The sequence below is a fragment of the Euprymna scolopes genome, chromosome 31 (assembly GCF_053919585.1).
Source record: "Euprymna scolopes isolate OS-2025 chromosome 31, ASM5391958v1, whole genome shotgun sequence".
Classification (NCBI taxonomy): Eukaryota; Metazoa; Mollusca; class Cephalopoda; order Sepiida; family Sepiolidae; genus Euprymna; species Euprymna scolopes.
The window spans coordinates 14,696,991-14,711,822 of NC_136512.1; the positions used below are offsets into that span (position 1 = coordinate 14,696,991).

General features: G+C 31.7%; 1 protein-coding gene across 19 annotated transcripts in view; it reads left to right on the forward strand.

Moving 5' to 3' along the window:
• Nucleotides 1-14,832, forward strand: part of LOC145255641 (protein-L-isoaspartate(D-aspartate) O-methyltransferase-like) — a 149,330-nt gene that overhangs the window by 130,406 nt on the left and 4,092 nt on the right. For 6 of the 19 annotated variants that reach the window (XR_013863870.1, XR_013863876.1, XR_013863874.1 and 3 more), the window contains one exon: nucleotides 13,546-13,631. The exons of 5 other annotated variants lie outside the window; for them this stretch is intronic. Coding sequence is in view for 2 of the 14 variants with exons in the window: in XM_080114174.1 (XP_079970300.1) it covers nucleotides 13,546-13,612 (67 nt within the window). In the remaining 12 variants the exon portion in view is untranslated. Of the gene's footprint in view, nucleotides 1-1,001; nucleotides 1,092-7,118; nucleotides 7,200-13,545; nucleotides 13,632-14,832 lie in introns of all 19 variants that reach the window. 8 more of the 19 variants (XR_013863875.1, XR_013863877.1, XR_013863872.1 and 5 more) reach the window with 4 other exon arrangements.

Genomic DNA, 14,832 nt, shown 5'->3' on the forward strand with positions numbered 1-14,832 from the left:
GAAAAACGCTGGTGACAAAATGTGTCTATTGTAGAAGTGTGAAAAATCTCAAAAGTTCACTAATTCATTAAAGATTTTTGTCAGGTTTGTCAATGCTGATGGACCAGGCAAAAGCCAATGTTTTTCTTTTTTGGCACAAGTTACATTTTTTTTTTTTGTAGAGATTTTAATTTTTTAAATTTTATCAATTTTATTATTTATTTAAATACTCATCATTTTATCTTTAATACCAACAATGTAAATGAAGTGCAACATGTTTTTTTGGGGAATCAGAAATTAGACTAAAATTTTTCCAATACCGATTAATCATCCCAAGACTAGTATATTCTAAAAATGTTGAGTTTTATTTGTTGTTTATATACCAGCCCCACTCTCACAGTGAGGTTGACTCTGCACAAACCAGGTTCACTTCAAATAAATTCCCAACGCGAGTCATCCATCATCCCTAAGTTGATCAGATGGTCTTTGTCATTCCTACGGATGAACAGTTTATATATCAGTCAAGCACGTTCTCATCAATTTGTCTTTTTTCTTTTCCCTTTTCTTTTTTTTTTTTTTTTCTTTTTTGTTGTGATAGGAAAACCGCTTCTTGCTGTGATTGTATTACATGGATGAACGGGAGATTGAAGCTCAGCCAAGCCCATTTCACAGAAATAAATGATAGAGTAGCGAGAGACTGTGAATCCGTCTGTGAAAAAGGGGTTGTAAGGAATGGAAGCCCCCCCCCCGTTTTTTTTTTATTTTAAACTCCAACTGAATAATGAAGAGTGCTCTGAGCGACACCTTCCCAAATGTGGCGATAGTACTCCATCTTGGAATGAATCTGACTCGTATACAGGTAGAGGATTGCATCAAGAGTCACATACTTTCTGGAGCAGTAGAATGATCCAACTATTTCCTTAGCAATCTCAGCAACAGATTGGATGCAGGAGGAGTAGACAATGAATTTTGCATTAACTTTCAGCAGCCTCATAACTCTATTTCCTTATTTTGTCCTTTAGTCCTCATATTCCATGAGCGATGTTCCTGACAAAGGGGGAAGAATTGCTGTTTTCTGGGCCAGAATCTATCCATCTAATTGCTTATTGTTGGTTAGTATTGTCATATTTTTTAATTTTTTTATAGCTCCTAGAAGTGGCTTCATGCCTTTTCTGAAGCACTTTCCATGAATTATTATTATTTTTTTTTTTTTATTAGTCTTTCATTTTAGATCTGAAATGAAAGTCTGTCAAAAGATCTTACCAAAGTAAGGGGTTAAAAGACTCATAGAATCTTGATGTATTTTAATGAGAAAGGAGTTTTTTTTTTATGATTTGAATCTAAACTTTTACATTGTGCATGACATTATGGATTTCAGCCATGTTGTTTGCCTTTTGTGTTTAGCTAAAGCAACAGGAAGGTGACTGTGGCTAAGGGGGTAACGACACTAACTGGCAACCTGGGTGTGCCAAGTTCGAATCCAGCTCGTTCCACAGGAACACTTTCACTTAGATGTTGGCAACCTTCACGTGATTCCTCTATCCTAGAAAGAATTTAGCCATTTTTTTACTATTGACAACAGAGTGAAAAAGTGATCAAAAAATGAATATATAACAAATAAATGCAAGATAAGTTACTCTTCTACCTACCTTGAAAAGATTTTAGTGTCTTATTTTAAAGCGTTTATTCAGTTCACAAGATAAGTAGTGTTGAGTGTTATGCAAGAGCAAGAAAAAAAATGGTGAACATGAGAGGTCCACATCTCTGGTGTCTCGATAATTGCTCAAAAATAGTAAATTAATACAAAAAAAAAACAATAAATTTTACTGTGACATTTATTTGTTATATATGTTTGTTTTTCTTTATTTTTTTTATTTTTTTACCACTTTTTCGTTTGTGTTAATAATAAAAAACATACCCAAAAATTCTAACCAGAAAGATATCAGGAAAATGAATACCAACAAAAAGGTCATCTAATTCATGCAAAACGAATGAATGATATGCAACAACAATAGCAGTACAAAAAGAAATGTTTATTATTTTGAGGTATAAGTGCTTCATTTTTTGTTTTCTTTTTCCTGCTTTTGTAAAAGATTCTATTCAACTTTATTTCCAAAATTACTTAAAATTTATTAAAATACAAATACGTTCTAGCATTCATTCTTGCTTGGAGTACAAAATTGACTACGCAATTTAGCGTTGAGAGTTGGTATCTTCTCTACAGACGTATTATCATGCAAGAAACCTTACAATTTGTTTCTGAATTTTGGAGATGAGGATTGGTTATTCATATTATTTGGATTTATCAGACTACTATTCTCATCTTGATTGTCATTTTCACAATGCTTGACAAGATTTCACCTGAAGAAGGTCGGAGGTTACAGTGACCGAAACGTAAAAATGACACTCAAAATGAGAACAGTAGTCTGAAAAATCCAAATAATACGAGATTCTATTTGTTTCCACATGAGAGTAGAGTGAGACGCAAGGTCGATTTATTTATTTATTTATATATATATATATGGCGATTAAGCTACACTGAATATTCGGCGTTTCATCCACTCTAGGACTCCTCAAGCTTATGCATAAGCGTATATATTTTATAAATTACTAACTAGCTCTACCTATGTATTGAGCACTTTTGAAGTAAATACTTAAAGTTTACGCATAAATCTATACTTTCGTATATTAATTTTATGTGAGTAAATTAAGTAGTTTATATATATATATATATATATATATATATATATATATATATGTGAATCCAGTTTCCCAAAAAGGAATATTCTGGATTGGTGTGGAACCATGTTTCCTCCAGGAGACAAACACCAACCCCAACAATGTTTCCATGAAAAAATTTTTTTTTTATATTTGTGAGCAACTGAAAGCCACCAATATGAGAGAAGATGAGATGGTCTTCTGTCTCATCTTCTCTGATATTGGTGGCTGTCGGTTGCTCACAAATATAAAAAAAAAATTTTTTTAATCAAAAAAAATCTAACATCTTCTGTAGATATTGGTGAAACTCTAGATGTGTGTGTAACACCATCAACTAGGTACGTGAAAGAAAAATTCAAAGTTAACATATCTTAAAATGGAACAGCTCAGCAGAAAGAGTATGCAGAGACCATTCTAATGATACTTGAACCACCTCTGTAGGACAAATAATAAGAAAGTTACAACAATTCTAAAGCTGAAATTTGAGGCTAATTTTTGACAATAGAATCAATGGATTTCCTTAACAAAGTTGTGACCGATATCAAGATTTTTCACAGTTATTTTGTCATAACTTTCTTATTTCTTGTCCGATTTCAAAAAGACAAATATCACTGGAGAGCTTATTGAATGGAGAACAAGAAAAATATATTTTGAAAGTTTATTAATGAATTATTTACAAGATTAAGAGGTGAAGGGGGATGCTGGGGCGGAAGATGCAGTCAATTACTAAGGCAATATTACATCCCCGCATATGAAGTCTGCTGCTAATGCTGATTTTTTTATGTAAAAAAAACTGCAGAAGCACCGTTTTTTTATTTCTCATCATACAAACACCAATAAATATTATTTTTTTTTACATTTCTCATGAACTTTTAGCATATAAATTATTAAAATTTCTTTTAGCATATAAATTAAAATTTCGGGTTTGTATTACTGTACACAGATTCGAAAAAGTTGTCAAAAAAAACAAAACAAATATATAACAAATAAATGTTATCAAAGGCAAGATAAGTTACTTTTCTACCTAACTGGATATATTTTTCGTGTTTTTATTCAGCTCGAATACGGTGTTTATCGATTTATTGGAAAATTCAAAATGGCGCCCGACACTCTCTTTAACACGGTAAGTTCAAGAAAAGATGTTACAAATAATAAACTAGACAAAATACTGTTAGAAATTTGCTCATTATATGTTACCGTGACATAAGTTGGCATATATTCGGTGTTTTTTTAATAGTATTTTGTCTAGTTTATTATTTATAACACCTTTTCCCAAACTTACCGTGTTTAAGAGAGAGTGGCCGCCATTTTGAATTTTCCAATACAACGGTAAGCACTGCATGTTTTTCGAGTTGAATAAACATATTACATTGAATAAAAACAAAAAATGTATCCAGTTTGGTAGAAAAGTAACTTATCTTGGCTTTGATAATATTTATTTGTTATATATTTGTTTTTTGTCAACTTTTTCGAATGTGTACAGTATTACAGTAATACAAACCCAAAATTTCTTTTAAATTATTAAAACTTTTAGAATTTAAAGTTTGCAAAATGTGCATGATAAAAAATATATTCATGAAAGTTTTATTTTTTAATTTTAAAAATAACTCTTGTAGTTTTTTTAATTGTAAATTTGTTTATTAGTTTATTATGGAAGAAAAAAAAAAAGCAGCTCGATAAAATAGAAAAAAATACATTTTGCCGGGGAGAAATGTTTTGGTTTAAAGAAAGTAAAATAATTTAAATCCTAAAAGTTCATTATGCTTAAATAAATTTTAATAATTTAAAAGAATTTTTTTAGCCAGCCGTAGTTTGGCGTCATTGCCGTTGTTGGAAAATATTTGTAAACAAAGTGCGTAGGTTAACGATATGGCGTTAGTGAAATTTTTAAAATTTTCGTAACGGCTTCACATTTTAGGTAAACTCAAAACCAATGAAGGTAAAGTCATATAGGCTTCATATTTCGCACAAATAATGTTTAATATCTATATTAACGAATATATATAGTTTCAAAATTATTACAACTTATCTTCAGGTCTAATAATGATGATTTAAATGACACAAAACTTCACTTCAAAAATGTTTACACTTCTACTGAACGTATGGAAATAGTTCAAACACCAGCATGTAGCGAAACATGTGTGCTACCCCATCAGTATCCCTGCAGTGTAGTTAACCCCCCGGATATAGGTGTTAGGGGCAAATTTATGACACATACCTCAGTGCACAGAATTACGGCTTACTCAAGTTACCAATGCCACTTAACCCTCGCAAAAGCCTTGGCATTTTCACATACCTACATCAACCCTCTGAATGGTAATATCTACATCTTCGTCATCTGCCAAGGCCGTGTTCATCAGTTCATCTTTATCTGCTCTGAGTCATGATCTGCATTCAGCTGTCAAACTTGCCACTCTCCTCAACTCTCGCAAATCCAAGATTGTCCGTAAACTTTTACAAAACTCGTTGCCACTCTTATAAGTAGTGACTGTAAACATATTGACCTCTATTGTCCCGTTCTTTATCTCAATCCCAATCGTTGCACCTTGATTAACAATCGTATTCAGCTTCATCTGTGTACCTTGAAACAACTTCCCCCTACATTTTCTTTTCTACTAAGCTTACTCCCTGTAGCATTTGTTCCACTGATCAATTTGCTTTTTCTTTTTTGTTATTTTTTTTTTTTTTTTTTTTTTTTTGTTAAATTCCTAACATTTTTTGGTGGGTGGGGCATCAAGAGTATCATGTTAAAATAAAAAAACAACAAATGCTTCAATCTAGAAGGATTTCTGTCACTGACAGGACAGAAAAGATCAAATGTAGTATTGGAACAGATACTACACCTACTCCTAGTCTTTTGCTACTCCATTATTTCTATTTCCATCTTCTGTTTTTATTATGGCTTTTATGCATTGGTAAGTGCTTAACTCAGCTCCAATCTCTGGTTCCCACTTGTAAAACATCTGCATCACCACTGCAAAGAACTTTTCATGTTTTTACCGAAAACCAAATGGAATTTCCATGAAAAGAACTTCCTATCTGTGAAAAACTTTACCATGATTCCTAAATCTTTTATGATGTTTCTGAATTTTTTTAGAGGAGTATTCAAAATTTGTATTTGGATTATTCGGACTACTATTCTCATCTATGGTGGTGTTCTCGCAATGTTATGGCCGATGTAACTGCCGACATTATTAGTATCTTACATGTGAAGGTCATAGGTTATATCGGCAGAAACATTGTGAGAATAACACCAGAGATGAGAACGGATACAAAGTGTAAAACCATGTGGCCCCACCAAGAGCTTGCCACCCTAATGGTTTGTGATGTGGTCTTCTCATCCATCTTCTGTTTTTATTATGGCTTTTATGCATTCGCGACCATCGATGGGAGTGCATGGGCTAACAAGGATGAAAATAAAATAAACATAGAAAACAAAGATAACACAGACTCCAATGTTTTACATGTATATCAGTTGTATTCAGGGTGTGCGTGTGTTCTCAACACCCCTCTACATGCTAGTTCATATGTACATTCTGTCGAGGCCGTGTCAGTCAGTTGGCATCAGTTCATCTCCATCTGCCAAAGCTTTCCTGACCTGTCCTAAGCCATGATCTGTTTTCTTCTGCATCTAATTCTCAACTGATTAAGCGTTCAACTGAACTCCCGTCAAGTGTATTGCCATAAAGTGTCCAACTCACTACTGTTTTAAAAACATCGTAAAACCCCTTGCCAATCCTTAGCATCATGAATCTCATTGTCAATTCTAAAGTACCCACAAACCAAATCTAAATATATCTGCATCCATTGTTCTCTGCTTTTTTTGTTGTTATCCTTTTGTCACAGCCAAATTTAAACCCCACTCTTAGCTCTCTTTTGTCTACCTTAGTAAACAGCTTCCGATCTATTGTCAAGATACATCTTTTTGTAACTCCCTAAATCTGCTGCCTTTTCTTTTGTCATCTATCTTTGTTCTTTTATCTCCTACCTCCTAGTACTTGGGGTTGACTATATTATCGCACTTGCACCAAAAATTACAGTAGTTCATTGTAAACTGGACTTTTTTCTTTTGTAAAAATCGTTTCATTAAAAACGCTGTAAAACCCATAAAAACTCTTTGTCCATTCTAAAATACCCACAAACCTAATCTAAATATATCTACACATCCTTTTCTAAATATATCTATATGCTTTTTTGTTATTGTCATTTGTCACATCCTAATTTATACCCTACCCAAAGCTCTCTTTTGTCTACCTTAGTGAACAGCTTCCTATCTATTGTCTATTGATAAATCTTTTTGCTACTCACTAAATCTACTGCCTTTTCTTTTGTTATATAACTTTCTTTTCTCTCCTACCTCCTAGCACGTGGTGTCAACTATAGTATCACAAACGCATTTTTTTTTTTTATTAATTCCACAGCTGTTTCGTCCTGTGAAGACAACTGCATAATGTTGATTCACAAATTAACGATTACCTCTAGTGTTCATCAGGAAAATTAAGGTAAAATCAGCAATACCAAAATCATTTCCACATTCTATTCCATTTTCTCACTTCATCAACCACATCCAACATCTTTAAAGATTCTCACAATAAATTCTTCAGATCATTCCAAAATAAAAATTAAAAAGTTAATATTCGCTCACTGTGAATAATTTTCCTTTCATTTACTAATATCCCCATCCACCCATTGGCAAAAATTGTAATTTTTCATAATTATACAGATTTCTTTTTTTTTTTTGTTCACAAAATCCATGAAAGAATTTTTTTTTTTTATTTAATATCAAAAAGAAGAATTTGATGAATTTGTTTAAAGTTTTATTTTTAAAATTTAATTTACTTTTTATTTATTTATTTATTTTTTGAGGTCACAAACTTTAAATAAAAATAAATCACAGAAAAATATTTTTATTATACAAATATGTGGTTTATTCCAAATGTTCATTTTTGGCATTTTATAATGTAAATACAATTTCAGTCATATGCCTCCCCTCCCTGGCTATGGCATAATCTAAAGGTCCAATTTTCACAAATGCTACGCATAAAATTGGGCTATATTTTGACAATAACACATCGAATGTTGTCTTCCATGTGGTTTATTGTGTCTGGTTTATCAGTGTAGATGTGGAACTTTACAGATCCCCAAAGGAAATAATCTAATGGGGTTAAATCGCACTAGCAAGATGGCCAGTTGACAGGTCCATTTTATGAAATTATTCATTCATCAAATGTTTTTCTTAGTAAATTAATCGTATCATTTGCACGATTTGCAAATGCTGCTCGGATATCAATCTCTTCATGATGAATTACCAAACAAAGCTGAACTCAAATTTAAAGTTTGTTTCCTCTCTAAAAAAAACACCCTATATAGTGAGCGATTGTTGATATTGGTGATATAGATAAAATCATTTTTTTTTTTTTTTTTTATGATGCTTAATGTGCTTATTGAATTTTATCTTGAAATATAATTTCAAATTTTAATAATTCCGAACTAAAAGAAAAAGACCCCCCCCAAAAAAAACAATTTATAGAATGCTAATAACAATGTGGAAATATATACCAGGTTGTAGGAAGGACTCTTGAAAGACAAAATGCAGTTTTTTGTTTTATTTTTTATTATTTTTTTGTTTTTTATTTATTTCAGTTATTTTAAACTATTTATGCTCTAGTTATTTTTTACTACAGATATTTTATTTTCAAAATTTATTTTTTTTTATTTATTTTTATTTTAGTCATTTTTTTTTTTTTAGTTATTTTTTTCAGTTATTTTCATAAACTTAATTTATTTTAATCTTGCCCAGATATGCTTAAATATGATATTTTAATTTATGCAGATTTCATATTTATTATAATAGAGCAAATTATCTATTGATTATTATATTGTACCCAATATATATATATATATATATATATATATATATATATATATATATATATATATATATATGTAGTAATGATTTAAAAAAAAAAAAAAAAAAATTGAGGGTGCCATCAGCTAGAATCGAAATCAAAACATTTAATGCTCTCACCTTAGTCATTACTGTTTGAACTATCGTCAGATAGATGAATAGTTAAAAATAAACTAACATTAATGTACAATGTATATATATTTGGACATGCATAGAAAAGTAGTTTAAGTTGGTTTACACTTGGCAAATTCTAATTTATTTCACTTTTGACCTCTTTGTAATTTTATTTTAACTGAGTAAATACCCATAAAAAAGGTTCACAAAAATGCAATCACTTGAGTTGACGTGCAACGTTCTGTGACCTTCTGTCTTGGAGGAGATACAGTTTGAAAAATATGGAGACAGTGAGTTTTATAAATAAGATTATACACTGCCTCATGCAAACAATATGAGGGACGTTCCAAAAGTAATGCCTCCTATTTTTATTCTGCCCAAATGGATCAGAGGAGATTGCAAATTGCATTGTTGTAATGACTGAACTTATGCATTCATTACCTGAAAGCTTCATCTCTCTGTTGTAGATATTGACAGTGTGAGACTCTAAGAAATCAACTCCTGTCATGGACAGGTGTCAGAAGCACAGATGCATCATTGAATTTTTCCATGCAGAAAAAAATCGAACCAAGTGACATTCACCGGCGTCTGTTGAACATTTACAAAACTAATGCAGTTGATGCTAGCACAGTTAGGAGATGGGTTCGTCAATTTCAGAGTGTTAAAGATGTGATTGACAAAGCACACTCCTGACTTTTCCGACTGAGGCATCAAAAGAGGTTGGCAAAATTGCGTTGAGAATGGTGGTGACTATGTAAAAAAATAGATCCTGGAGCACAGAAAAGTTGCTCACTTTAATGGTACTATTCCCGTCTTTGTAGCTCTTCGATGTTTTAGTTTTTGAGTTAAAAAATAGGAGACCTTACTTTTGGAGCAATCCTTGTATATAAAAAAGAAAGAAAGAAAAAGCTGCAGCCTTTCTCAGTTCATATTGTTATTAGCCTTTTGCAAATTGTCAAATCTATAAATTATATGCAATGCTTCAAGCAAACTATATCCTCTTAAAAAAAACTTAAAATGTGTATTTTTTCTTTACTTTTCTCTAAATAAATTAACAAAATACTTTTTCTGGTGCACACGTGTTGGTGTATCTTTTGGCAGATGCGAAACGGTGAATTTTTTCGTAAATTTAAATTATTCTTTATTATTTTCAAATCATCACATTACTCTCAGTCTCTCTGGAGATCATTACTGCAGATAGAGGTAGAGGTGAAGGTTAAAGACAAAATTCTTTTGTGATTTTCAATAAAAAAAAAGAAGCAAGTAAATTCAATAAAGCCTAACCATATTTATGGCCTCGAGAAGCTTATCTGACGACTCTGTGTCTATAACCAATTGAGTTGAGACAAAGCGTCTAATTCATATTAGTTGGATTATTCAGATTACTGTTCTCATCTTGAGTGTTATTTTTATGTTTCAGCCAATGTAACCCATGATCTTAAGGTGTATCTTGCCGAACTATGAGAATCTACACAGAATTTCAAACTTTTATTTAATACACGTGGGTAGCATGTTCTCGTTCCGTTAACCATGACGTTGAAACGTTCTAAGGAATTTGCAGTTTTATGAGTGTCGCCTGCACTAAGGGTCGAATCTTCAACTTACAGAAGAGTGTCACGTATGACTGAATTTTATCTGCTCCACCATTATATATATATATATATAAGAACCTACTGTTGATTTTATGTCAGGCCTTTCGGCTTGTGTGATAATAAAACTTCTCAAATGCACTTGCGATGTTAGGTTGTTCTTTTCAGCAGATTATTTCGGTTATCGATACTTAGGTTTTGTATCAGGATGTCTTCACTATCTAAGAACACTGCCAGGCACATCATAAACTACCTTTGTATGAAATTTTCTAAAAATTGACTGCCATGATCGAGTCCATAGGAAACAAACTTATACACACACAGTTTTTTATATAATAGTAGATAGATACATATCTATGTAATAATAAATATTGATAAATAATAAGTAGTAAAGATTGTACATCTAAAAACAAAAATAGGTTTAAGTCTCCTAAATTTTATTCTAGAATTATCTAGAAAGGCGTGTGGCGTAACAGATGAAGTAGTTGGTAAAATAAAATAAAAAAAATAGCACTCAAGCTGAAAACAAATAATAATAATCCGAATACCAATTATCAAGCCTCATCTCAAAAATGCAGATATATAGTCTGCATTTTTGAATAAAATTTCCATTACTTTTATATAAGTTTTTTTGTGTATAAAAAAAAAAAAAAAAAAAAATGTTACAATATTTTTGATCTATAATGGGGTATGATCCCACACAGTCGGGCGATTCTATTTATAGACGATGCTGCTAGGAACTGACGAATCAAATTAATTCACGTCCTGCTACCAACCAATCAGAAACCAGAATTGCTCCATAAATATTAAACCTTTTCTGTTGCAATTTCGCATATGTTTTTCCGTCTCGACACGGCAAGAATCTTTTGCTCTGTGGAACTGTCTACTGCAAACCAGTCACCTCTCAGGACTTGAGTGGAACAACGAACCATTGGAAACTGTTCTGAAACTAAACATGGCTTACATTTCTAGAAATATTTTGAATAGCAAATGCATTTAAATGTTTATGCAGTTTATATAAGACTGTTAACAATGCTGAATGTTGTTACTTTAATTTTTAACATTAAAAAGAAATTTAAGCACAAAAATGTTTTTAACTTTTACTTAATTTTTAATTTAATTTTTTTAGTCTTAAATTTCTTTCAGTTTTCATCTTGTTCACGATAAATTTATGTATGAAGCTTGTAGATCACAATATTTCGTTAAGTTTCTCCTTTTCAAGTTCTGCTGCAACAAAAATAGGGACTGTGAGGCTGAAGAATCTGGTCCACAGCAAAATCATCTAAACATGTTTATCTCGCATAGTTTATATTTTATTTTACTGCATTTGAGTTAAGTGGAATAGAAACGCTTGAAAAAATATTTTTCATCAAAATAAAATTATCCTTCGATCAAGTGTCACATATGCATCGCTACTGAATGAAGTGAAAACTGGAATAAGATTTTTAAAATAAATCATTTCAAACAAACAAAAAAAAAAACTTCTTTTCAGTAGTCTTTCATAGCATTCTATAAATTATCTAATTTCTTTGATGGAAGGTATTATTTAAATCAACATTACTGTGATGCCGTGATATAAAATACTGCTTCGTTTTAAAATCCCGAAACAGTTTTTCATGGTAAACAACTGATGATTCCTAAAATAATATTGGAACAAAATTAAACTCTTGGAAGCAAACTAATGCGATGATTGAAAGTGATTTATAAAGAAATTTTCAACAAGAAACTTACATTTTTTTTTCTTAAGTTTAAAGGTTGAAAAACTTCCCATATTTTTTGTTTTTTTCCTTTGCATTTACATTTTTCCTATTTCTTTCCCTTTTTCTTTCTTTTTCTTTCCCTTTTCTTTTTCTTTCCCTTTCCCTTTTCTTTTTCTTTCTTTCCCATTTTCTTTCTTTCTCATTTTCTTTCTCTCCCATTTTTTTCTCTCCCATTCTTTGTTTCCCCTTTCTTTCCCTTTTCTTTCTTTTTCTTTTTTTCTTTCTCTTTCCCTTTTCTTTCTTCTTTCTGTCTCTTTTCTTTCTTTCTTTTCTTTTTCTTTTTTTAGATTTCTTTTTCTTTTTCCAATTTCTTTTTTTTTTTCCAATTTCTTTTTCTTTTTCCAATTTCTTTTTCTTTTTCCAATTTCTTTTTCTTTTTTCCTCCTTTTCTTTTCTTTTTTAAATCCCAAATAATACTAGAAACCTTAAATATTAGACGTGATTCCAGGCACTATCCTATACCTGTGTAAAAGTAAAATTTGTACTAAGAGGAGTAGTGCTGCCATATTTCGGGAGGCAGTTTTTCCTTGACAGAGTACAAAATTGACTTACAATCTCGTGGGGATTCTCTTTTCTTCCTTCTCTTTTTTTCCATAGAAGAAATATTGCTAGTCTTTCTTTACTCTATCAATATTTTCATGCTAGATCCAATTTCTGATACCTTCTGTGAAACATTCACAGCAAGTACTCACACTGCTAGAACTACAGAAAAGAACTTTGCTTTCTTCCTTTGTGTACCTAAAACCAAATGGAACTTCCATGAACAGTTTTTCCAAGAACTTTCTATCTATTGAACACAATATCATGGCGCTTCTTCCTAACTCACTACAAACACCTGTATTATTTTAAAGTTATTTTACATATCTTTGGTAGTGATCATTTTTAGGGAAGGGGGGGGGGCTTTTTTTCTTTCTTTTTTTTTTTTTGATTTGATTTGATTTTCTGCTTTTTTTTATTTTATTTATATTTAACTTTTTCGTAGCATTTTGATTTTCTTTTACTATTACTCTCACTTTTGTTCCTCAGAACTTAGCTGAATTTTCACACGCAAAGTTTCTTTCCTGGAATTGCCCATCTAAATTTTCTTAATTCGAACTGGCCAGTACCAGCTAACTGTAACATTACCATTTTCAAATCCAATGTAAACAAATTCTTGCAGAGTTGTACTCTTAAACAGTTAATTTTTCTACTGGTTAGAACTATCATTACTAATCCCCCTACCTGTTGTCTCACCACCTACCTGTCTAACTCAATAACCCTTATCCTCAAGTGGCCTTTGAGCCTTAATAAGAGGTGACATGTTTGTAATAATAATAATAAAAAAAAAAAAGCAATATTTCTGAGCGTCCATTTTGGCTCTTCACTTCCACCCAAATCGCAACGACCACCTTATCGTCACCACATCATATACCAACACTTTGTACTTCTTTCCATTTTTACTTATCTTTACTAAATGATTTCCGTATTTGCAACTCAGTTGGCGATATGTGGTGAAAAGAGTGTTAAAAATGAAGAGGCAGAATACAGAGCAGCCAAACAAATAACAGATTTTCTTCACATTTGGTAAGTTTCTCCTCGTTATAGCCATCGTTTTTATCCTTTTTACCTTCACGAAGGAGGTTATGTTTTCTATCGAGTTTGTTTATTTATACCCTAGCGTACACATCGCTTGACCAACTATCATAAAACTTTGTCACAATATCAGTCATGATCTAACTTAAAAACTGTTTTAATGTTGGTAAGTCTCACTCGTGGTTACAAGCAAAGATGAAAGCCATACTTTTGGTTATGGCTTTGGATTTGCTCACTACTTGGCTCATATTGTAGCCAATGAAGTCCCGCATTTTATATGAACTTGAGCTTGAAACATCTGCCTTACTAGATAAATAGTTTGTGATTTATCAAAGTTTCCATTGAATAACTTTTGGGGAATACTTCATAAAATATGGAGAAGGTAAGACCAGATAGAACATTGGCTCATCTTTACATTATCAGGTTTACAGTTTCACGTCTGTTTTTATGTTATGATAAAAAATAAATCATTATTTCTATTCATCATAGACTCACTACTTGGCCCATATTGTAGCCAATGGAGTTCTGCATTTTATATGACCTTGAGCTTGAAATGTCTGATTGTGTCAAAATTTTGACAGAATTTCAGCTTCCAATTTTCCACATTTGTTGCCTGGATCTGATTATTTTTTTTTTTTTATAACAATCATCACCATGCAATATGTCTGCCTGATCAAATTATTGGTTTTGGAGTTATTAACGTTTCCATGGCATAAATTCTAGAATATTTCATAGAATTCAAACCAAAATAAAACTTTGGTTCATTCTTAAATTATCAGAGAGAGATATGCAGTCTCACGACTGACTCGTGTTCTTGTTAGAAATAGTTTCATTGTGAACGCTCGTCATATTTGGTTAAACGTCCGTTTCACTTGCTGGCATGTGTTGGACGACTTTTAAAAATTGATTTCCACACTTATCTTTGACCAGGTCTTTATCCATCTTTCAAATCCATTTTTATCATTTAGCCCTCCCTTATAAACTGAACCTGCTCCCTCAACCTTTTTACATGTGACCAAACCAACAACCGTCTTTCTTAATCTAAACACACATCCCTCTGTTCTGCCCGGATTTACTCTTCCTATGATGTTATCGGAACTAAACTTGGATTTAAGACTCGCATTACACATCCATCGTATCATTGTCATATCATTTCTTTCCATGCAATGCACGTTCTTAACCCTCACTAGCC